Source organism: Procambarus clarkii, chromosome 43, assembly GCF_040958095.1.
Source record: "Procambarus clarkii isolate CNS0578487 chromosome 43, FALCON_Pclarkii_2.0, whole genome shotgun sequence".
NCBI lineage: Eukaryota > Metazoa > Arthropoda > Malacostraca > Decapoda > Cambaridae > Procambarus > Procambarus clarkii.
The window spans coordinates 4518909-4543526 of NC_091192.1; the positions used below are offsets into that span (position 1 = coordinate 4518909).

A 24618-nucleotide genomic window follows, 5' to 3' on the forward strand; every position below is an offset into this window, starting at 1 on the left:
AGCGGCTCTACAATCAATCATCTTGAAGTCGGCTGTGCCCAACATAGTCTACACCGGGGAAACAGTCTTCATCACTGACCTCACTGCTACTACTCCATACCCTCTCGCCAGAGTCCACCTGGATTGTCCCTACGTGAACGGGGAAGTCCAAGTCGCCGTCAGGGAAAAGCCTTTTCCCATGCCTGGAGTGCAACTTCTCCTAGGCAACGACTTGGCAGAAGACCTGCAACCGACCAACCTGATCGTCATGGACAAACCCCAGGTGTGTAACTCTGTGCCAAGTAATCCTATTCTCGAGTATGTTCCAGCAGAGGTTCAAGAGAGTGATAAAGTTTCTCCTCCGGTTCTCGTGACCACCCGTGCACAAGCCGCACGTCCACAGCCAGCTGACTCTACTGCTACCGCTGTCCCTCAAGACCCTCAGAAACTACCCCCGCATCTGACCAAGTTGGAGTTCCGTAAGTTGCAGAGGGAAGATCTTACTTTAACACCATTGTTTTTCCAGGCTGAGACTCAACCCGACAGTATTCCTGGGTTCTTCCTAGAGAACGACTTGCTCTACCGCAGATATAGACCCAGTAAACTGAAGGAGGAGGACGATTGGGCCAACACCGAACAACTTGTGATTCCCACCAGCCTGCGGCCCACTATTCTACACCTGGCCCATGGAGCATTCTCCCACTACGGCTTCAACAAGACTTACCATGGGATTCGCCAAGACTACTACTGGCCAGGTATGGTAAATAACGTCAAACAGTACGTAAAACAGTGTCATACATGTCAGATGGCAGGCAAACCGAACGTCTCCATTCCCAGAGCACCACTGATTCCCATACAGGTGCCTGCGGAACCTTTCCACAGACTCATAATAGACTGTGTCGGTCCTTTACCTCGGACCAGTTCAGGTAACGCCTACATCCTAACCATCCTGTGTCCTACCACCAGATTTCCCATAGCAGTTCCAGTGAAGAACATCACGGCTGCTACGGTTATCAAACATCTACTGAAGATCTTCACTCAATACGGATTTCCCAGGGAGATTCAAAGTGACTGTGGCACCAACTTCACCAGTGATCTCTTCAAAAGGACACTGGAGGAGTTCAACATCAAACAGGTATTGTCCAGCCCCTATCATCCTGCTTCACAGGGTTCTCTTGAACGTAGTCATCAGACCATCAAAGCACTCTTGAAAAAGTTTTGTAGTGAAACCTCAAAGGATTGGGATAAGCAGATTGACCTAATAATGTGTATTTTCAGAAGTCTCCCCAATGAGTCCCTAGGAGTATCTCCTTATGAGATGCTCTACGGCCGTAAGTGCCGTACTCCCCTTAAGGCTTTCAAAGACTCTCTCAGAGATGCCACCTTCAGTGAGCATCAGAATGTGCCCCAGTTTCTTCAAAACCTTCAACACATTCTAGAGAGAGTCCACCGCTTTGCTCATGATAATCTATTGAAAGCCCAGGTGAGAATGAAGACTCATTACGACCAGACCAGCAAAGTAAGAAAATTCAAGCCGGGAGACTTCGTCCTTGCTTATTTCCCTATCCCAGGTTCACCTTTACAAAACAGATTTTCAGGACCCTACTGCGTCAAAGAGTGCAGGAATAATAATAATTATGTGATAGAGACTCCAGATAGGCGGCGGAAGACCCAGCTGTGCCACGTCAACCTCCTGAAGCAATATAATGGTACTCCTCCCACTGTCTTGACTAATTATTCCACATTCACAGAACCCTACATCCACAGTGAGACCTTCCCAGCTTCTCCTCCCGAAAGCACTGACAAGGAGTCAGCGCTTTCTAATTCCGAAATCCTTAATGATCTTCCCAAATACTTTCAGGATAATCATAGTGCACCTCTCGTCAAGATCTTCAGAGAACATCAAGAGTTGTTCAGAGATGATCCCCAAGAGTGTAATGTTACCCAGCACGACATCCAACTGCTCCCCGACACCCGGCCGATTCGTCAACCCTTCTACCGAATCAGCCCGAGCAAGAAGGAAGTCATGCGTGCTGAGGTGCAATACCTCTTGGATCATGGACTGGCTACACCTTGTGAGTCCCCCTGGGCCTCACCTTGTATCTTGGTGCCCAAACCCCAAGGTAAGGTGCGGTTGTGCACTGACTATCGAAAACTGAACTCTGTCACTGTCAAGGATGCTTACCCCTTGCCAAGGATAGATGACATCCTTGATGCCATTGGTAGTGCCCAGTACTTGTCCCAAGTGGACTTGCTTAAGGGGTACTATCAAGTGTGTCTAACGGAGCGCGCTAAAGAAATATCTGCCTTCATCACTCCTTTTGGACTTTTCAGATATGAACGCCTTCCTTTCGGACTATGTAATGCCCCGGCCACCTTTCAAAGAGCTGTCAACCGTGTCATCCAGGGCTTGGATAACACATACGCCTACCTGGACGATATCGTCGTAGCCTCCAACTCCTGGAGTGAACATCTGCTCCAGCTGCGACGTCTGTTCTCCAAGCTCCTGACAGCCGGCCTCACCATCAACCTGGGCAAGTCCACTTTCGCGAAAGGTAAAGTGCGTTATCTGGGTCATGTTATTGGGAGTGGCAGCATAGCTCCGTTAGACTCACACACTCAAGCCATCCTACAGTATCCACAGCCTACCACCAGGAAGCAGCTCCTGCGCTTCCTTGGTCTTGCCTCTTACTACCGTAGGTTTGTGAGGAATTTCAGTACAGTCGCCACACCTCTAATTCTATTAACCAGTCCCAAGCAACGGTATAATTGGACCATGCAGCAAACCGTTGCTTTCGAACAACTCAAATTCCTCCTCTGTTCTAACCCCATTCTCGCCTCTCCAGATATCACCAAGCCTTTCGTCCTTCATGTCGACGCCAGTGGTACCGGCGTTGGTGGTGTCCTGATGCAACAACGAGGCGAGGAGGTTCTACCTGTCAGCTACTACAGCTACAAACTGAAACCACACCAGAGGAACTACAGCACTATTGAAAAGGAGCTACTATCCATCGTCCTGAACCTCCAACACTTCGCTCCGTACCTACAAGGCGCCAGGTCTACCACCATCTTCTCAGACCACAACCCTCTCCGCTTCCTACATCAAGCCCAATTCACCAACCAGCGTCTTCTACGATGGGCTCTGTATTTACAAGACTTCAACCTGGAGATCCGCTATATCAAGGGTTCTGACAACACCATAGCCGATGCCCTCTCCAGAGTTTATGAAGTAGAAGCGACACCATCCATTACTCCACCAAATAACGACGTACTTCTTCCAGAACCGCAGGCTTCGGGGGAGAGTTGTGACGATAATCTCCTTCAAGAGATTGAGCCTGCTCTTCCCTCCAAAATTACGTCTTCACAATTATATAAAAAGACTATGGAAGAAATGTCCAACAACGACAACAACACCAGCACCAGCAAGGCTTGCCAGGGTGAGCAGAAACGTATGCAACCAGCCACCTGTTCGAACTCCAACCACCAAACTACCCGTTGATCGCTACGTCTCCGCTGATTGGTCGCCGGTCTGGCTGCACCTGCCTCGCCCCCCCCAATACTACCTGATGTCTGGGGTCGCCCCAACATCAGTCCTCAGAATGTTCCGTGCTTTCGTAGCCAGCACACCTCCCAGCTAGACTCTAGAGTGTACTGAGAGAGGTGGTGGCTTTAAGCCAATATTCCAGCACCTCCCACTTACTGTTGTATTGCACTTCTTGTTATTTTGCCTTAACGTAACTTTTCATTGTGTCATTTAAGTATTCTTATTATTTTGATTCATTGATTTTATTATACATATTTGTTTGTGCATTATTTTCATGTTTTGATTTATTTAACGTAATTAAAATTTCATTGTTAAAGTTTTACTTGTGTTTTGTGTGTCTTCTCCTTACCTTACCACAGACGAAGTTCCAGTTTTTCTATTTTTTTTTTATAACTATGTGACGAGGCCATACCCCTAGCCTTAAACAGCCGAACACCAACGCGTTACCGTCACAATATATAATATATATATGTATATATATATATATATATATATATATATATATATATATATATATATATATAATGTCGTACCTAGTAGCCAGAACGCACTTCTCAGCCTACTATACAAGGCCGAATTTGCCTAATAAGCCAAGTTTTCCTGAATTAATGTATTTTCTCTTATTTTTTTCTTATAAAATGATAAAGCTACCCATTTCATTATGTATGAGGTCAATTTTTTTTATTTGAGTTAAAATTAGCGTAGATATATGACCGAACCTAACCAACCCTACCTAACCTAACCTAACCTATCTTTATAGGTTATGTTAGGTTAGGTAGCCGAAAAAGTTAGGTTAGGTTAGGTTAGGTACGTTAGGTAGTCGAAAAACAATTAATTCATGAAAACTTGGCTTATTAGGCAAATCGGGCCTTGCATAGTAGGCTGAGAAGTGCGTTCTGGCTACTAGGTACGACATATATATATATATATATATATATATATATATATATATATATATATATATATATATATATATATATATATATATATATATATATATATATGTATATATATGTATATATATATATATATATATATATATATATATATATATATATATATATATATATATATGTATATATATATATATATATATATATATATATATATATATATGTATATATATGTATATATATATATATATATATATATATATATATATATATGTATATATATATATATATATATATATATATATATATATATATATATATATATATATGTATATATATATATATATATGTATATATATATATATATATGTATATATATATATGTATATATATATATATATATATATATATATATATATATACATGTATATATATATATATATATATATATATATATATATATATATATATATATATATATATATATATATATATGCGAACAAGCCTGAATGGTCCCCAGGACTATATGCAACTGAAAACTCACACCCCAGAAGTGACTCGAACCCATATATATATATTAACTAAAATGGGGAGGCCTTACCTTATTATTGTTATATCCTAGACAACCAGTATGAACACGGATGAATAAGCCAGTCGATCCACTTTGTGGGAGTGGCTGGCCCCCTACTTGTGGGAGTGGCTGGCCCCCTACTTGTGGGAGTGGCTGGCCCCCTACTTGTGGGAGTGGCTGGCCCCCTACTTGTGGGAGTGGCTGGCCCCCTACTTGTGGGAGTGGCTGGCCCCCTACTTGTGGGTGTGGCTGGCCCCCTACTTGTGGGAGTGGCTGGCCCCCTACTTGTGGGAGTGGCTGGCCCCCTACTTGTGGGTGTGGCTGGCCCCCTACTTGTGGGAGTGGCTGGCCTCCTACTTGTGGGAGTGGCTGGCCTCCTACTTGTGGGAGTGGCTGGCCCCCTACTTGTGGGAGTGGCTGGCCCCCTACTTGTGGGAGTGGCTGGCCTCCTACTTGTGGGAGTGGCTGGCCCCCTACTTGTGGGAGTGGCTGGCCCCCTACTTGTGGGAGTGGCTGGCCCCCTACTTGTGGGAGTGGCTGGCCCCCTACTTGTGGGAGTGGCTGGCCCCCTACTTGTGGGAGTGGCTGGCCTCCCACTTGTGGGAGTGGCTGGCCCCCTACTTGTGGGAGTGGCTGGCCTCCTACTTGTGGGAGTGGCTGGCCTCCTACTTGTGGGAGTGGCTGGCCCCCTACTTGTGGGAGTGGCTGGCCCCCTACTTGTGGGAGTGGCTGGCCTCCTACTTGTGGGAGTGGCTGGCCCCCTACTTGTGGGAGTGGCTGGCCCCCTACTTGTGGGAGTGGCTGGCCCCCTACTTGTGGGAGTGGCTGGCCCCCTACTTGTGGGAGTGGCTGGCCCCCTACTTGTGGGAGTGGCTGGCCTCCTACTTGTGGGAGTGGCTGGCCTCCTACTTGTGGGAGTGGCTGGCCTCCTACTTGTGGGAGTGGCTGGCCCCCTACTTGTGGGAGTGGCTGGCCCCCTACTTGTGGGAGTGGCTGGCCTCCTACTTGTGGGAGTGGCTGGCCCCCTACTTGTGGGAGTGGCTGGCCCCCTACTTGTGGGAGTGGCTGGCCCCCTACTTGTGGGAGTGGCTGGCCCCCTACTTGTGGGAGTGGCTGGCCCCCTACTTGTGGGAGTGGCTGGCCTCCTACTTGTGGGAGTGGCTGGCCTCCTACTTGTGGGAGTGGCTGGCCCCCTACTTGTGGGAGTGGCTGGCCTCCTACTTGTGGGAGTGGCTGGCCTCCTACTTGTGGGAGTGGCTGGCCCCCTACTTGTGGGAGTGGCTGGCCTCCTACTTGTGGGAGTGGCTGGCCCCCTACTTGTGGGAGCGGCTGGCCTCCCACTTGTGGGAGTGGCTGGCCCCCTACTTGTGGGAGTGGCTGGCCTCCCACTTGTGGGAGTGGCTGGCCTCCCACTTGTGGGAGTGGCTGGCCCCCTACTTGTGGGAGTGGCTGGCCTCCCACTTGTGGGAGTGGCTGGCCTCCCACTTGTGGGAGTGGCTGGCCTCCCACTTGTGGGAGTGGCTGGCCTCCCACTTGTGGGAGTGGCTGGCCTCCCACTTGTGGGAGTGGCTGGCCTCCCACTTGTGGGAGTGGCTGGCCCCCTACTTGTGGGAGTGGCTGGCCTCCCACTTGTGGGAGTGGCTGGCCTCCCACTTGTGGGAGTGGCTGGCCCCCTACTTGTGGGAGTGGCTGGCCTCCTATTTGTGGGAGTGGCTGGCCCCCTACTTGTGGGAGTGGCTGGCCTCCTACTTGTGGGAGTGGCTGGCCCCCTACTTGTGGGAGTGGCTGGCCCCCTACTTGTGGGAGTGGCTGGCCCCCTACTTGTGGGAGTGGCTGGCCCCCTACTTGTGGGAGTGGCTGGCCTCCTACTTGTGGGAGTGGCTGGCCCCCTACTTGTGGGAGTGGCTGGCCCCCTACTTGTGGGAGTGGCTGGCCCCCTACTTGTGGGAGTGGCTGGCCTCCTACTTGTGGGAGTGGCTGGCCCAATACTTGTGGGAGTGGCTGGCCCCCTACTTGTGGGAGTGGCTGGCCCCCTACTTGTGGGAGTGGCTGGCCTCCTACTTGTGGGAGTGGCTGGCCTCCCACTTGTGGGAGTGGCTGGCCCCCTACTTGTGGGAGTGGCTGGCCTCCTACTTGTGGGAGTGGCTGGCCCCCTACTTGTGGGAGTGGCTGGCCTCCTACTTGTGGGAGTGGCTGGCCTCCTACTTGTGGGAGTGGCTGGCCTCCTACTTGTGGGAGTGGCTGGCCTCCTACTTGTGGGAGTGGCTGGCCTCCTACTTGTGGGAGTGGCTGGCCTCCCACTTGTGGGAGTGGCTGGCCCCCTACTTGTGGGAGTGGCTGGCCTCCTACTTGTGGGAGTGGCTGGCCTCCCACTTGTGGGAGTGGCTGGCCCCCTACTTGTGGGAGTGGCTGGCCCCCTACTTGTGGGAGTGGCTGGCCCCCTACTTGTGGGAGTGGCTGGCCCCCTACTTGTGGGAGTGGCTGGCCCCCTACTTGTGGGAGTGGCTGGCCCCCTACTTGTGGGTGTGGCTGGCCCCCTACTTGTGGGAGTGGCTGGCCCCCTACTTGTGGGAGTGGCTGGCCCCCTACTTGTGGGTGTGGCTGGCCCCCTACTTGTGGGAGTGGCTGGCCTCCTACTTGTGGGTGTGGCTGGCCACCTACTTGTGGGAGTGGCTGGCCCCCTACTTGTGGGTGGGGCTGGCCCCCTACTTGTGGGAGTGGCTGGGCCCCTACTTGTGGGAGTGGCTGGCCCCCTACTTGTGGGAGTGGCTGGCCCCCTACTTGTGGGTGTGGCTGGCCCCCTACTTGTGGGAGTGGCTGGCCCCCTACTTGTGGGAGTGGCTGGCCCCCTACTTGTGGGTGTGGCTGGCCCCCTACTTGTGGGAGTGGCTGGCCTCCTACTTGTGGGTGTGGCTGGCCCCCTACTTGTGGGAGTGGCTGGCCCCCTACTTTTGGGTGTGGCTGGCCCCCTACTTGTGGGAGTGGCTGGCCCCCCACTTGTGGGAGTGGCTGGCCCCCTACTTGTGGGAGTGGCTGGCCCCCTACTTGTGGGTGTGGCTGGCCCCCTACTTGTGGGAGTGGCTGGCCTCCTACTTGTGGGTGTGGCTGGCCCCCTACTTGTGGGAGTGGCTGGCCCCCTACTTGTGGGTGTGGCTGGCCCCCTACTTGTGGGAGTGGCTGGCCTCCTACTTGTGGGTGTGGCTGGCCCCCTACTTGTGGGAGTGGCTGGCCCCCTACTTGTGGGAGTGGCTGTCCTCCTACTTGTGGGAGTGGCTGGCCTCCTACTTGTGGGAGTGGCTGGAACCCTACTTGTGGGAGTGGCTGGAACCCTACTTGTGGGAGTGGCTGGCCCCCTACTTGTGGGAGTGGCTGGCCTCCTACTTGTGGGAGTGGCTGGCCCCCTACTTGTGGGAGTGGCTGGCCTCCTACTTGTGGGAGTGGCTGGCCCCCTACTTGTGGGAGTGGCTGGCCTCCTACTTGTGGGAGTGGCTGGCCTCCTACTTGTGGGAGTGGCTGGCCCCCTACTTGTGGGAGTGGCTGGCCCCCTACTTGTGGGTGTGGCTGGCCCCCTACTTGTGGGAGTGGCTGGCCTCCTACTTGTGGGAGTGGCTGGCCTCCTACTTGTGGGAGTGGCTGGCCCCCTACTTGTGGGTGTGGCTGGCCCCCTACTTGTGGGAGTGGCTGGCCTCCTACTTGTGGGAGTGGCTGGCCTCCTACTTGTGGGAGTGGCTGGCCCCCTACTTGTGGGAGTGGCTGGCCCCCTACTTGTGGGAGTGGCTGGCCTCCTACTTGTGGGAGTGGCTGGCCCCCTACTTGTGGGAGTGGCTGGCCCCCTACTTGTGGGAGTGGCTGGCCCCCTACTTGTGGGAGTGGCTGGCCCCCTACTTGTGGGAGTGGCTGGCCCCCTACTTGTGGGAGTGGCTGGCCTCCCACTTGTGGGAGTGGCTGGCCCCCTACTTGTGGGAGTGGCTGGCCTCCTACTTGTGGGAGTGGCTGGCCTCCTACTTGTGGGAGTGGCTGGCCCCCTACTTGTGGGAGTGGCTGGCCCCCTACTTGTGGGAGTGGCTGGCCTCCTACTTGTGGGAGTGGCTGGCCCCCTACTTGTGGGAGTGGCTGGCCCCCTACTTGTGGGAGTGGCTGGCCCCCTACTTGTGGGAGTGGCTGGCCCCCTACTTGTGGGAGTGGCTGGCCCCCTACTTGTGGGAGTGGCTGGCCTCCTACTTGTGGGAGTGGCTGGCCTCCTACTTGTGGGAGTGGCTGGCCTCCTACTTGTGGGAGTGGCTGGCCCCCTACTTGTGGGAGTGGCTGGCCCCCTACTTGTGGGAGTGGCTGGCCTCCTACTTGTGGGAGTGGCTGGCCCCCTACTTGTGGGAGTGGCTGGCCCCCTACTTGTGGGAGTGGCTGGCCCCCTACTTGTGGGAGTGGCTGGCCCCCTACTTGTGGGAGTGGCTGGCCCCCTACTTGTGGGAGTGGCTGGCCTCCTACTTGTGGGAGTGGCTGGCCTCCTACTTGTGGGAGTGGCTGGCCCCCTACTTGTGGGAGTGGCTGGCCTCCTACTTGTGGGAGTGGCTGGCCTCCTACTTGTGGGAGTGGCTGGCCCCCTACTTGTGGGAGTGGCTGGCCTCCTGCTTGTGGGAGTGGCTGGCCCCCTACTTGTGGGAGCGGCTGGCCTCCCACTTGTGGGAGTGGCTGGCCCCCTACTTGTGGGAGTGGCTGGCCTCCCACTTGTGGGAGTGGCTGGCCTCCCACTTGTGGGAGTGGCTGGCCCCCTACTTGTGGGAGTGGCTGGCCTCCCACTTGTGGGAGTGGCTGGCCTCCCACTTGTGGGAGTGGCTGGCCTCCCACTTGTGGGAGTGGCTGGCCTCCCACTTGTGGGAGTGGCTGGCCTCCCACTTGTGGGAGTGGCTGGCCTCCCACTTGTGGGAGTGGCTGGCCCCCTACTTGTGGGAGTGGCTGGCCTCCCACTTGTGGGAGTGGCTGGCCTCCCACTTGTGGGAGTGGCTGGCCCCTACTTGTGGGAGTGGCTGGCCTCCTATTTGTGGGAGTGGCTGGCCCCCTACTTGTGGGAGTGGCTGGCCTCCTACTTCTGGGAGTGGCTGGCCCCCTACTTGTGGGAGTGGCTGGCCCCCTACTTGTGGGAGTGGCTGGCCCCCTACTTGTGGGAGTGGCTGGCCCCCTACTTGTGGGAGTGGCTGGCCTCCTACTTGTGGGAGTGGCTGGCCCCCTACTTGTGGGAGTGGCTGGCCCCCTACTTGTGGGAGTGGCTGGCCTCCTACTTGTGGGAGTGGCTGGCCCAATACTTGTGGGAGTGGCTGGCCCCCTACTTGTGGGAGTGGCTGGCCCCCTACTTGTGGGAGTGGCTGGCCTCCTACTTGTGGGAGTGGCTGGCCTCCCACTTGTGGGAGTGGCTGGCCCCCTACTTGTGGGAGTGGCTGGCCTCCTACTTGTGGGAGTGGCTGGCCCCCTACTTGTGGGAGTGGCTGGCCTCCTACTTGTGGGAGTGGCTGGCCTCCTACTTGTGGGAGTGGCTGGCCTCCTACTTGTGGGAGTGGCTGGCCTCCTACTTGTGGGAGTGGCTGGCCTCCTACTTGTGGGAGTGGCTGGCCTCCCACTTGTGGGAGTGGCTGGCCCCCTACTTGTGGGAGTGGCTGGCCTCCTACTTGTGGGAGTGGCTGGCCTCCCACTTGTGGGAGTGGCTGGCCCCCTACTTGTGGGAGTGGCTGGCCCCCTACTTGTGGGAGTGGCTGGCCCCCTACTTGTGGGAGTGGCTGGCCCCCCACTTGTGGGAGTGGCTGGCCCCCTACTTGTGGGAGTGGCTGGCCCCCTACTTGTGGGAGTGGCTGGCCTCCTACTTGTGGGAGTGGCTGGCCCCCTACTTGTGGGAGTGGCTGGCCCCCTGCTTGTGGGAGTGGCTGGCCCCCTACTTGTGGGAGTGGCTGGCCCCCTACTTGTGGGAGTGGCTGGCCCCCTACTTGTGGGAGTGGCTGGCCTCCTACTTGTGGGAGTGGCTGGCCCCCTACTTGTGGGAGTGGCTGGCCCCCTACTTGTGGGAGTGGCTGGCCCCCTACTTGTGGGAGTGGCTGGCCTCCTACTTGTGGGTGGGGCTGGCCTCCTACTTGTGGGAGTGGCTGGCCCCCTACTTGTGGGAGTGGCTGGCCCCCTACTTGTGGGAGTGGCTGGCCCCCTACTTGTGGGAGTGGCTGGCCCCCTACTTGTGGGAGTGGCTGGCCCCCTACTTGTGGGAGTGGCTGGCCCCCTACTTGTGGGAGTGGCTGGCCCCCTACTTGTGGGAGTGGCTGGCCTCCCACTTGTGGGTGGGGCTGGCCTCCTACTTGTGGGAGTGGCTGGCCCCCTACTTGTGGGAGTGGCTGGCCTCCCACTTGTGGGTGGGGCTGGCCTCCTACTTGTGGGAGTGGCTGGCCCCCTACTTGTGGGAGTGGCTGGCCTCCCACTTGTGGGTGGGGCTGGCCTCCTACTTGTGGGAGTGGCTGGCCCCCTACTTGTGGGAGTGGCTGGCCTCCCACTTGTGGGTGGGGCTGGCCTCCTACTTGTGGGAGTGGCTGGCCTCCTACTTGTGGGAGTGGCTGGCCTCCTACTTGTGGGAGTGGCTGGCCTCCTACTTGTGGGAGTGGCTGGCCCCCTACTTGTGGGAGTGGCTGGCCTCCCACTTGTGGGTGGGGCTGGCCTCCTACTTGTGGGAGTGGCTGGCCCCCTACTTGTGGGAGTGGCTGGCCTCCCACTTGTGGGTGGGGCTGGCCTCCTACTTGTGGGAGTGGCTGGCCTCCTACTTGTGGGAGTGGCTGGCCTCCTACTTGTGGGAGTGGCTGGCCTCCTACTTGTGGGAGTGGCTGGCCTCCTACTTGTGGGTGTGGCTGGCCTCCTACTTGTGGGAGTGGCTGGCCTCCTACTTGTGGGAGTGGCTGGCCTCCTACTTGTGGGAGTGGCTGGCCTCCTACTTGTGGGAGTGGCTGGCCTCCTACTTGTGGGAGTGGCTGGCCTCCTACTTGTGGGAGTGGCTGGCCTCCTACTTGTGGGAGTGGCTGGCCTCCTACTTGTGGGAGTGGCTGGCCTCCTACTTGTGGGAGTGGCTGGCCTCCTACTTGTGGGAGTGGCTGGCCCCCTACTTGTGGGAGTGGCTGGCCCCCTACTTGTGGGAGTGGCTGGCCTCCTACTTGTGGGAGTGGCTGGCCTCCTACTTGTGGGAGTGGCTGGCCCCCTACTTGTGGGAGTGGCTGGCCCCCTACTTGTGGGAGTGGCTGGCCCCCTACTTGTGGGAGTGGCTGGCCCCCTACTTGTGGGAGTGGCTGGCCCCCTACTTGTGGGAGTGGCTGGCCCCCTACTTGTGGGAGTGGCTGGCCCCCCACTTGTGGGAGTGGCTGGCCCCCCACTTGTGGGAGTGGCTGGCCTCCTACTTGTGGGAGTGGCTGGCCCCCTACTTGTGGGAGTGGCTGGCCCCCTACTTGTGGGAGTGGCTGGCCCCCTACTTGTGGGAGTGGCTGGCCTCCTACTTGTGGGAGTGGCTGGCCCCCTACTTGTGGGAGTGGCTGGCCCCCTACTTGTGGGAGTGGCTGGCCCCCTACTTGTGGGAGTGGCTGGCCCCCTACTTGTGGGAGTGGCTGGCCCCCTACTTGTGGGAGTGGCTGGCCTCCTACTTGTGGGAGTGGCTGGCCTCCTACTTGTGGGAGTGGCTGGCCTCCTACTTGTGGGAGTGGCTGGCCTCCTACTTGTGGGAGTGGCTGGCCCCCTACTTGTGGGAGTGGCTGGCCCCCTACTTGTGGGAGTGGCTGGCCCCCTACTTGTGGGAGTGGCTGGCCCCCTACTTGTGGGAGTGGCTGGCCCCCTACTTGTGGGAGTGGCTGGCCCCCTACTTGTGGGAGTGGCTGGCCCCCTACTTGTGGGAGTGGCTGGCCTCCTACTTGTGGGAGTGGCTGGCCTCCTACTTGTGGGAGTGGCTGGCCTCCTACTTGTGGGAGTGGCTGGCCTCCTACTTGTGGGAGTGGCTGGCCCCCTACTTGTGGGAGTGGCTGGCCCCCTACTTGTGGGAGTGGCTGGCCCCCTACTTGTGGGAGTGGCTGGCCCCCTACTCATGGGAGTGGCTGGCCCCCTACTCATGGGAGTGGCTGGCCCCCTACTTGTGGGAGTGGCTGGCCCCCTACTTGTGGGAGTGGCTGGCCCCCTACTCATGGGAGTGGCTGGCCCCCTACTCATGGGAGTGGCTGGCCTCCTACTCATGGGAGTGGCTGGCCCCCTACTCATGGGAGTGGCTGGCCCCCTACTCATGGGAGTGGCTGGCCCCCTACTCATGGGAGTGGCTGGCCCCCTACTCATGGGAGTGGCTGGCCCCCTACTCATGGGAGTGGCTGGCCCCCTACTCATGGGAGTGGCTGGCCTCCTACTCATGGGAGTGGCTGGCCCCCTACTTGTGGGAGTGGCTGGCCCCCTACTCATGGGAGTGGCTGGCCTCCTACTCATGGGAGTGGCTGGCCCCCTACTTGTGGGAGTGGCTGGCCCCCTACTCATGGGAGTGGCTGGCCTCCTACTCATGGGAGTGGCTGGCCTCCCACTTGTGGGAGTGGCTGGCCCCCTACTCATGGGAGTGGCTGGCCTCCTACTCATGGGAGTGGCTGGCCCCCTACTTGTGGGAGTGGCTGGCCCCCTACTCATGGGAGTGGCTGGCCTCCTACTCATGGGAGTGGCTGGCCCCCTACTTGTGGGAGTGGCTGGCCCCCTACTCATGGGAGTGGCTGGCCTCCTACTCATGGGTGTGGCTGGCCCCCTACTTGTGGGAGTGGCTGGCCCCCTACTCATGGGAGTGGCTGGCCTCCTACTTGTGGGAGTGGCTGGCCTCCTACTCATGGGAGTGGCTGGCCCCCTACTCATGGGAGTGGCTGGCCTCCTACTTGTGGGAGTGGCTGGCCTCCTACTCATGGGAGTGGCTGGCCTCCTACTCATGGGAGTGGCTGGCCCCCTACTCATGGGAGTGGCTGGCCTCCTACTTGTGGGAGTGGCTGGCCTCCTACTCATGGGAGTGGCTGGCCTCCTACTCATGGGAGTGGCTGGCCTCCTACTCATGTACTGGAGTACTAAGTTACTAGTGAAGTTCCTCTTCTGTTCCACCTGTCAAAGAACACTCACCAATAATATCAGGAATCCTACTATGACAGTTATATCAGAGGAAATATAGTATATTGATTATTAGATGAGCACCAAGGAATATTTACCTGGGTTGTGTCGCTGTCTCGTGTAATAACCGGAAAATATCCTAAATCTAAATATTTAAGGCCTCTAATAAGCTAGATAATATAGGAATCGGACGGGACAGTACCTCATATTAGTATCTATTGTTAAAATTAACCATGGCTGACTCCTGGCCCTCCTCCACTGGCTCTATTGTCTAGTGGACAAGAGAGTCGTAAGAGGAGTCGTAAGAGGGCCTACAGTCGTAAGAGGGCCTACATTTACTCTATTATTGTACTAATAATTAATTAAATTCAAGTAAGAAGTTTTCCTAAGACTGCTGTATTAAGAATAATTCCCAACAGAATAAGCTGGTGAAATTAATAGCGACGTGGCAATGATATCTCGTTTCCTATATGAGGAAAATTCCACTACCGTCTAATATGAGGGAATTTATCTATACAACCCAGCAGCAATATTATCTGCCTATTGTAATAAACATTAGTAAATGGTGTCAGGTTTTACGACAACGTAAGTTTTTTTGACGTTTGCTGGATAATTAAGAATGGTTTAACATTTATAGAGAAATGCCCAGCAGAGGGCATAGACATTACCTGAAAAATCTGGGATGTGGGCATACTTTGTGCCAGTGGTGTGTGTATCGGTGAGGAGAGGTAGTCCTGGGGCTCACAGGTGGAGGGAGGTAGTCCTGGGACTCACAGGTGGTGCGAGGTAGCCCTGGGGCTCACAGGTGGAGGGTGGTAGTCATGGGGCTCACAGGTGGAGGGTGGTAGCCCTGGGGCTCACAGGTGGTGCGAGGTAGCCCTGGGGCTCACAGGTGGAGGGTGGTAGTCATGGGGCTCACAGGTGGAGGGTGGTAGTCCTGGGGCTCACAGGAGGAGGGTGGTAGTCCTGGGGCTGACAGGTGGAGGGTGGTAGCCCTGGGGCTAACAGGTGGAGGGTGGTAGCCCTGGGGCTCACAGGTGGAGGGTGGTAGTCCTGGGGCTGACAGGTGGAGGGTGGTAGCCCTGGGGCTCACAGGTGGAGGGTGGTAGTCCTGGGGCTCACAGGTGGAGGGTGGTAGTCCTGGGGCTCACAGGTGGAGGGTGGTAGCCCTGGGGCTCACAGGTGGAGGGTGGTAGCCCTGGGGCTCACAGGTGGAGGGTGGTAGTCCTGGGGCTGACAGGTGGAGGGTGGTAGCCCTGGGGCTCATACGTGGAGGGTGGTAGTCCTGGGGCTCACAGGTGGAGGGTGGTAGTCCTGGGGCTCACAAGTGGAGGGTGGTAGTCCTGGGGCTCACAGGTGGAGGGTGGTAGTCCTGGGGCTCACAGGTGGTGGAGGGTGGTAGTCCTGGGGCTCACAGATGGTGGGAGGTAGTCCTGGGGCTCACAGGTGGTGGAGGGTGGTAGTCCTGGGGCTCACAAGTGGAGGGTGATAGTCCTGGGGCTCACAGATGGAGGGAGGTAGTCCTGGGGCTCACAGGTCGTGGAGGGTGATAGTCCTGGGGCTCACAGATGGTGGGAGGTAGTCCTGGGGCTCACAGGTGGAGGGTGGTAGTCCTGGGGCTCACAGGTGGAGGGTGGTAGTCCTGGGGCTCACAGGTGGAGGGTGGTAGTCCTGGGGCTCACAGGTGGAGGGTGGTAGTCCTGGGGCTCACAGGTGGAGGGTGGTAGCCCTGGGGCTCACAGGTGGAGGGAGGTAGTCCTGGGGCTCACAGGTGGAGGGTGGTAGTCCTGGGGCTCACAAGTGGAGGGTGGTAGTCCTGGGGCTCACAGGTGGTGGAGAGTGGTAGTCCTGGGGCTCACAGATGGTGGGAGGTAGTCCTGGGGCTCACAGGTGGAGGGTGGTAGTCCTGGGGCTCACAGGTGGTGGAGGGTGGTAGTCCTGGGGCTCACAGATGGTGGGAGGTAGTCCTGGGGCTCACAAGTGGAGGGAGGTTGTCCTGGGGCTCACAGATGGTGGGAGGTAGTCCTGGGGCTCACAGGTGGAGGGTGGTAGTCCTGGGGCTCACAGGTGGAGGGTGGTAGTCCTGGGGCTCACAGGTGGAGGGAGGTAGTCCTGGGGCTCACAGGTGGTGGGTGGTAGTCCTGGGCTCACAGGTGGTGGAAGGTAGTCCTGGGGCTCACAGGTGGTGGAGGGTGGTAGTCCTGGGGCTCACAGGTGGTGGGAGGTAGTCCTGGGGCTCACAGGTGGTGGGTGGTAGTCCTGGGGCTCACAGGTGGTGGAGGGTGGTAGTCCTTGGGCTCACAGGTGGTGGAGGGTGGTAGTCCTGGGGCTCACAGGTGGTGGGTGGTAGTCCTGGGGCTCACAGGTGGAGGGTGGTAGTCCTGGGGCTCACAGGTGGAGGGAGGTAGTCCTGAGGCTCACAGGTGGTGGGTGGTAGTCCTGGGGCTCACAGGTGGTGGGTGGTAGTCCTGGGGCTCACAGGTGGTGGAGGGTGGTAGTCCTGGGGCTCACAGGTGGTGTGAGGAGGTAGTCCTGGGGCTCACAGGTGATGGAGGGAGGTAGTCCTGGGGCTCACAGGTGATGGAGGGAGGTAGTCCTGGGGCTCACAGGTGGTGGAGGGTGGTAGTCCTGGGGCTCACAGGTGGTGGGTGGTAGTCCTGGGGCTCACAGGTGGAGGGTGGTAGTCCTGGGGCTCACAGGTGGAGGGAGGTAGTCCTGGGGCTCACAGGTGGTGGAGGGTGGTAGTCCTGGGGCTCACAGATGGTGGGAGGTAGTCCTGGGGCTCACAGGTGGTGGAGGGTGGTAGTCCTGGGGCTCACAAGTGGAGGGTGATAGTCCTGGGGCTCACAGATGGAGGGAGGTAGTCCTGGGGCTCACAGGTGGTGGAGGGTGATAGTCCTGGGGCTCACAGATGGTGGGAGGTAGTCCTGGGGCTCACAGGTGGAGGGTGGTAGTCCTGGGGCTCACAGGTGGAGGGTGGTAGTCCTGGGGCTCACAGGTGGAGGGTGGTAGTCCTGGGGCTCACAGGTGGAGGGTGGTAGTCCTGGGGCTCACAGGTGGAGGGTGGTAGTCCCTGGGGCTCACAGGTGGAGGGAGGTAGTCCTGGGGCTCACAGGTGGAGGGTGGTAGTCCTGGGGCTCACAAGTGGAGGGTGGTAGTCCTGGGGCTCACAGGTGGTGGAGAGTGGTAGTCCTGGGGCTCACAGATGGTGGGAGGTAGTCCTGGGGCTCACAGGTGGAGGGTGGTAGTCCTGGGGCTCACAGGTGGTGGAGGGTGGTAGTCCTGGGGCTCACAGATGGTGGGAGGTAGTCCTGGGGCTCACAAGTGGAGGGAGGTTGTCCTGGGGCTCACAGATGGTGGGAGGTAGTCCTGGGGCTCACAGGTGGAGGGTGGTAGTCCTGGGGCTCACAGGTGGAGGGTGGTAGTCCTGGGGCTCACAGGTGGAGGGAGGTAGTCCTGGGGCTCACAGGTGGTGGGTGGTAGTCCTGGGGCTCACAGGTGGTGGAAGGTAGTCCTGGGGCTCACAGGTGGTGGAGGGTGGTAGTCCTGGGGCTCACAGGTGGTGGGAGGTAGTCCTGGGGCTCACAGGTGGTGGGTGGTAGTCCTGGGGCTCACAGGTGGTGGAGGGTGGTAGTCCTTGGGCTCACAGGTGGTGGAGGGTGGTAGTCCTGGGGCTCACAGGTGGTGGGTGGTAGTCCTGGGGCTCACAGGTGGAGGGTGGTAGTCCTGGGGCTCACAGGTGGAGGGAGGTAGTCCTGAGGCTCACAGGTGGTGGGTGGTAGTCCTGGGGCTCACAGGTGGTGGGTGGTAGTCCTGGGGCTCACAGGTGGTGGAGGGTGGTAGTCCTGGGGCTCACAGGTGGTGTGAGGAGGTAGTCCTGGGGCTCACAGGTGATGGAGGGAGGTAGTCCTGGGGCTCACAGGTGATGGAGGGAGGTAGTCCTGGGGCTCACAGGTGGTGGAGGGTGGTAGTCCTGGGGCTCACAGGTGGTGGGTGGTAGTCCTGGGGCTCACAGGTGGAGGGTGGTAGTCCTGGGGCTCACAGGTGGAGGGAGGTAGTCCTGAGGCTCACAGGTGGTGGGTGGTAGTCCTGGGGCTCACAGGTGGTGGGTGGTAGTCCTGGGGCTCACAGGTGGTGGAGGGTGGTAGTCCTGGGGCTCACAGGTGGTGTGAGGAGGTAGTCCTGGGGCTCACAGGTGATGGAGGGAGGTAGTCCTGGGGCTCACAGGTGATGGAGGGAGGTAGTCCTGGGGCTCACAGGTGGTGGAGGGTGGTAGTCCTGGGGCTCACAGGTGGTGGGTGGTAGTCCTGGGGCTCACAGGTGGAGGGTGGTAGTCCTGGGGCTCACAGGTGGAGGGAGGTAGTCCTGAGGCTCACAGGTGGTGGGTGGTAGTCCTGGGGCTCACAGGTGGTGGGTGGTAGTCCTGGGGCTCACAGGTGGTGGAGGGTGGTAGTCCTGGGGCTCACAGGTGGTGTGAGGAGGTAGTCTTGGGGCTCACAGGTGATGGAGGGAGGTAGTCCTGGGGCTCACAGGTGATGGAGGGAGGTAGTCCTGGGGCTCACAGGTGGTGGAGGGTGGTAGTCCTGGGGCTCACAGGTGGTGGGTGGTAGTCCTGGGGCTCACAGGTGGAGGGTGGTAGTCCTGGGGCTCACAGGTGGAGGGAGGTAGTCCTGAGGCTCACAGGTGGTGGGTGGTAGTCCTGGGGCTCACAGGTGGTGGGTGGTAGTCCTGGGGCTCACAGGTGGTGGAGGGTGGTAGTCCTGGGGCTCACAGGTGGTGTGAGGAGGTAGTCCTGGGGCTCACAGGTGATGGAGGGAGGTAGTCCTGGGGCTCACAGGTGATGGAGGGAGGTAGTCCTGGGGCTCACAGGTGGTGGAGGGTGGTAGTCCTGGGGCTCACAGGTGGTGGGTGGTAGTCCTGGGGCTCACAGGTGGAGGGTGGTAGTCCTGGGGCTCACAGGTGGAGGGAGGTAGTCCTGAGGCTCACAGGTGGTGGGTGGTAGTCCTTGGGCTCACAGGTGGTGGGTGGTAGTCCTGGGGCTCACAGGTGGTGGAGGGTGGTAGTCCTGGGGCTCACAGGTGGTGTGAGGAGGTAGTCCTGGGGCTCACAGGTGATGGAGGGAGGTAGTCCTGGGGCTCACAGGTGATGGAGGGAGGTAGTCCTGGGGCTCACAGGTGGTGGAGGGTGGTAGTCCTGGGGCTCACAGGTGGTGGGTGGTAGTCCTGGGGCTCACAGGTGGAGGGTGGTAGTCCTGGGGCTCACAGGTGGAGGGAGGTAGTCCTGGGGCTCACAGGGGGGTGGTGAGAGGTAGAGAAATAATAAGAAAAAATCAGAAATTACAGATCTCGTTAGATTTATACCAGTAAGTGTAAGTGGTATAAATACTGGTATTTATCTGGGCTACAGGTAGTTACCTGGGCTACAGGTAGTTACCTGGGCTACAGGTAGTTACCTGGGCTACAGGTAGTTACCTGGGCTACAGGTAGTTACCTGGGCTACAGGTAGTTACCTGGGCTACAGGTAGTTACCTGGGCTACAGGTAGTTACCTGGGCTACAGGTAGTTACCTGGGCTACAGGTATTTATCTGGGCTACAGGTAGTTACCTGGGCTACTGGTATTCACCTGGGCTACTGGTATTCACCTGGGCTACTGGTATTCACCTGGGCTACTGGTATATTCCTGGGCTACTGGTATATTCCTGGGCTACTGGTATTCACCTGGGCTACTGGTATTCACCTGGGCTACTGGTATTCACCTGGGCTACTGGTATATTCCTGGGCTACTGGTATTCACCTGGGCTACTGGTATTCACCTGGGCTACTGGTATTCACCTGGGCTACAGGTAGTTACCTGGGCTACTGGTATTCACCTGGGCTACTGGTATTCACCTGGGCTACTGGTATTCACCTGGGCTACTGGTATTCACCTGGGCTACTGGTATATTCCTGGGCTACTGGTATATTCCTGGGCTACTGGTAGTTACCTGGGCTACTGGTATTCACCTGGGCTACTGGTATTCACCTGGGCTACTGGTATTCACCTGGGCTACTGGTATATTCCTGGGCTACTGGTATTCACCTGGGCTACTGGTATTCACCTGGGCTACTGGTATTCACCTGGGCTACTGGTATTCACCTGGGCTACTGGTATATTCCTGGGCTACTGGTATTCACCTGGGCTACTGGTATTCACCTGGGCTACTGGTATTCACCTGGGCTACTGGTATTCACCTGGGCTACTGGTATTCACCTGGGCTACTGGTATTCACCTGGGCTACTGGTATTCACCTGGGCTACTGGTATTCACCTGGGCTACTGGTATATTCCTGGGCTACTGGTAGTTACCTGGGCTACTGGTATATTCCTGGGCTACTGGTAGTTACCTGGGCTACTGGTATGCTATGGTTGCTAGTATTAATGGTTGCTAGTATTAATGGTTGCTGGTATTAATAAGGTGCCGTCTTCAGAAATGGTTGTGGCCAGTGATGGTGGGTCGGATGGTGGCTCATGACAGCTACAACTGCCTGCAGTTCCCAGGTACTACACCATGGCCCACACAGCGGGTCCACGGCTACTTCGTGGGGTCCCCCAGGTATGTTTCCTGCCTCCTGACCCATCACTTCTCCACGCCCTACACCACCACTATCACGCCTACACCACCACCCCTACACTACCACCACCACCACCATCCCAACAACCACAGTAGTAGGGACGACACCTCAGCGATGACTTTTCATTTTCAGGCCTGGTTACTGCTGAGACATGATGGGTTCCTGGTAAATTTAGCAAGTTAATGCTAACGTCTTTAAGAATGCTTATGAGGAAAATTTACAGTCTCAGGTTACCGCTAAGTTCTTTAAGGTTTCTTATGGGGAAAATACGAGGCAAATATTCCCGATTTAGAGTTAAAGGTTTCTTATGGGGTAAATTCAGAACAAAAGTTACCGTTTTGGACTTAAAGAGATCTTATGGGGGAAATTCAATCTTTTTAGAGTTCAGTTTTATAAAAATATTTCAGAGTTCATATGACCATAGAAGTTTATTCAAGAGATGATCGAGGACCGACAATATTTCAAAAGACCATTTTCAGAGAATATGTTTATAGAACATATAGAACATAGAGAGGGTGTGTTAGCTGGAGCTCCGATTGTAATAATATTATTACAGCAATAATGGAAGGATTAGTGAAGGAACTGATGAATCTAGTTGGAGCTCTGAGGACAGAGTTGGATTCGCTACGGGAGGAGGTACGACAGCTGGAACAACATCAGGAAGAAACAAAGGAGGAGACCAGTATTAAAAAGACCTCATCTTGGCAAGTTGTAGAGGACAGGGGTCTTAAGAAGACCTTGGCAAAACCAACAGCTAATATCCTAAGGACTTCTAACGCATTTGATGTGTTAGAGGACGAGTGCTGTGGTGAACCTGTAGTTCAACGAGGAGGCAAAGGCAAAGCAACGAGGAGCATTGAAGCTCAGATCCCTCAAAGTGCTCAAAAGGAAAAGGGAGGAACGAAGCGAATTTTGGTTGTGGGAGATTCCCAGGTGAGGTATTTAGACAGAACGTTTTGTGCCAGAGATAGGGGGAACAGGTTAAGGGTTTGCTATCCGGGAGCTGGAATTGGTGATATTGTTGGAAACATGAAAGATATTATGACGGGAAGATGGGAACAAACCCATTATTTGTATTAGTGCAGGGGGAAATGATGTTGGACGAGTTAGGAGTGAAGAACTAATACAGAGATTCAGGACAGCCATAGAATTAGTTAGGAGCAAGGGAGGAATCCCGAATCACATGTGGCATTCTTCCAAGAAAGGGAGTGGGAAATGAATGGATGTCGAGGGCACTTGGTGTCAATTGCCGGCTGGAAAGATATTGCAAATCAAATGCAATATCTTTCATAGACAACTGGGAAGACTTCTATGGAAGAAATGAAATGTATGCTCGTGATGGGGTGCATCTAGTCGAGGGCTGGGGTTGTTGCTGTTGCGAACTCATTGGAACCAGTGGTTAGAGGTGTTTGTTTGGGTTTAAACTGTTAGTAGATAGTGGTATGGGAATTGATTTGGAGGAAGGAAGTAATAAAAGTATTTGTTTGTGGGAGAAAGGAATTGGCAAAATGATCAGGGAAAGAGAAGGGCCTCAAAATAACAATACATTTAGGGTATATTAAACTAACAGTAGAAGTCTAAGAAATAAAATAAACGAATTAAATGCTCTTGTCTGCACAGAAAAAAATAGATATTATTGCACTTACCGAAACGTGGATGAATGTAGAAAATAAAGAACTATTAGCTAAATATCAAATAAATGGATTTAAACTATATCACACAGATAGATATATTAGACGAGGAGGGGGAGTAGCCATATATGTTAGGGACAATTTGAAATGTAGTCTCAAAGAGGGAATCAAAACTGAGCCACACACAGAATCTATTTGGATAGAATTAAACGAAAAAACAAATAATATTATAATAGGAGTTAAATATAGGCCACCAAATTTAGACAGAATGGAAGCAAAGCATCTATGGGATGAAATATCTAGAGCATCTAGATCTAGCAGTATTTATGTCATGGGTGACTTTAATTTTAGTGGAATAAACTGGGTGAACAAAACAGGGAATAAGTGAAGCAGAAGACTTTCTAGAATTAATTGACGATTGCTTTCCTACGCAACACATTAAGGAACCAATGCGGGAAAATAATACTTTAGATTTAGTGTTAACTAACAGGGAAACACAAATTAATGACATCGAAATAGGGAGTGAGCTAGGGAACAGTGATCACAAAGAAATCAGATTTAGCATAGAATGGAATAGACCTGTAAGAGAAAATTCTGTTAAAGTGCCTGATTTTCGAAAAGCTGATTTCAATAGCCTAAGAATTTTTTGGGGTCAAATAGATTGGAAAGTCTTGGGTTTGGGGGGTGGGCCGGTCTTTGAGCTAGACGTGAACCCAGCGATAGGTGACGTAAAAGGGGATTTCGATGTGGATTCAAAATATAACCTATTTAAAAATATTCTAAGCAAATAGTATACCATATATATTCAATAGATCGAAAACTAATGACCCAAAGTGGATAACAAAGGATCTGAAGAACCTTATAGGTAAAAAGAGAGCGTGGTACAAAAGGGTTAAGAATGGAGAAGTCAGTTTAGAACAGGAATTCATACAACTAGTTAGAAATACTAAAAAAGAGATAAGGACAGCAAAAAGAAACTATGAAGTTCGCATAGCAGAGCAAGCAAAGACAAATCCTAACGGGTTTTTCCAGTTATACCGGACAAAGATTAGGGAAAGGATAGGTCCATTAAAAACTGAGACAGGTGCAGGCAATGAGTCACAATAACGTGGCTAAAGTAAGTTGACCAGACCACACACTAGAAGGTGAAGGGACGATGACGTTTCGGTCCGTCCTGGACCATTCTCAAGTTACAATCGACTTCTGAAGCCCATAAGCAATCCAGCTGGGATCGCCCCATTGCCGACCAAGAAGCTGCGACTTTGCTAGAAGCTGCGACAACACCACATGACACTGCCCGACTTAGAGCTGTAGCAGCTCCCCATGCAGGTGATTTCCTATTAGCAACCCCAATGTCAGCAACCGGCACCCGTCTCACACCGCAGGCCCTCCGCCTCGCTGCCCCAATCCACACCGAATACAGGTGTATTTGCGGCGAGGCAGAGGCCGACAGATACGGACGGCATGGCCTTCTCTGCCAAAGGACAGGAGGATGGCATGCAAGACACAGCGAGGTCAATGACATTATTAAGAGAAGCCTTACCACAGCCGGTTGTCCAGCAGAGAGAGAGCCCCGTTACCTAATGTCCCGCAACTCTGATGAGCCTGTCGGTCGCCCAGATGGAATCACGGTGAACCCCTGAAAGAATGGTAGACAGTTGGTGTGGGACTACACTTGCGTTTCAACTTTAGCCAATACCTATGTTGACTTCAGTGCTACACAAGCAGGAGGAGCTGCCAATCACCGGGAAGCGACCAAGTCACGTAAATACAGAGACCTTGAGCACCACTACAATTTTGTCCCCATTGCCTCAGAGACACTTGGTGCCTGGGGTAAAAGTGCTGCTAGCTTTTTGAAGGAGTTGGGGTCTAAGCTAATAGAAACAACTAGAGACCCTAGAGCTGCCAGTTTTCTTTTTCAGCGCCTTAGTGTGGCAATCCAGAGAGGAAATGCTCACTGCATCCATGGTTCCTGCCCGCCATCTGAGGAGCTGGAAGAGCTGTACAACTTGTGACAAGCAGCCTTGTACTCTGCATGTAATCAATATTGTAACTTTTTTTGTGTAATGACATTTTCAAATAAAGTTAGATAAATATACACACATACCAAAAGAATAGGGGTGGTAGGAGAAGAAAATATCAAAGTGTTCAGTGAGGATCCACAAGGTCTTCTCTGAGTACTCTTTATTTTCTTCTCCGAGGCTATGGGTCCCTACACTTGCACCAGAGGTGGTACCCCTTCTAGGTACTTTTTTTCAAAAAAAAA

General features: G+C 55.0%; 1 protein-coding gene across 2 annotated transcripts in view; it reads left to right on the forward strand.

The window, feature by feature from the left end:
* The window catches only part of LOC123749642 (uncharacterized), a 175667-nt gene that overhangs the window by 137905 nt on the left and 13144 nt on the right, over positions 1–24618 (forward strand). The window contains exon 6 of one of the 2 annotated variants that reach the window (XM_069300001.1): positions 20578–20702. The exons of the other annotated variant lie outside the window; for it this stretch is intronic. Within the exon in view, the coding sequence (XP_069156102.1) occupies positions 20578–20702 (125 nt within the window). The remainder of the gene's footprint in view (positions 1–20577; positions 20703–24618) is intronic. 2 annotated transcript variants of the gene reach the window in all.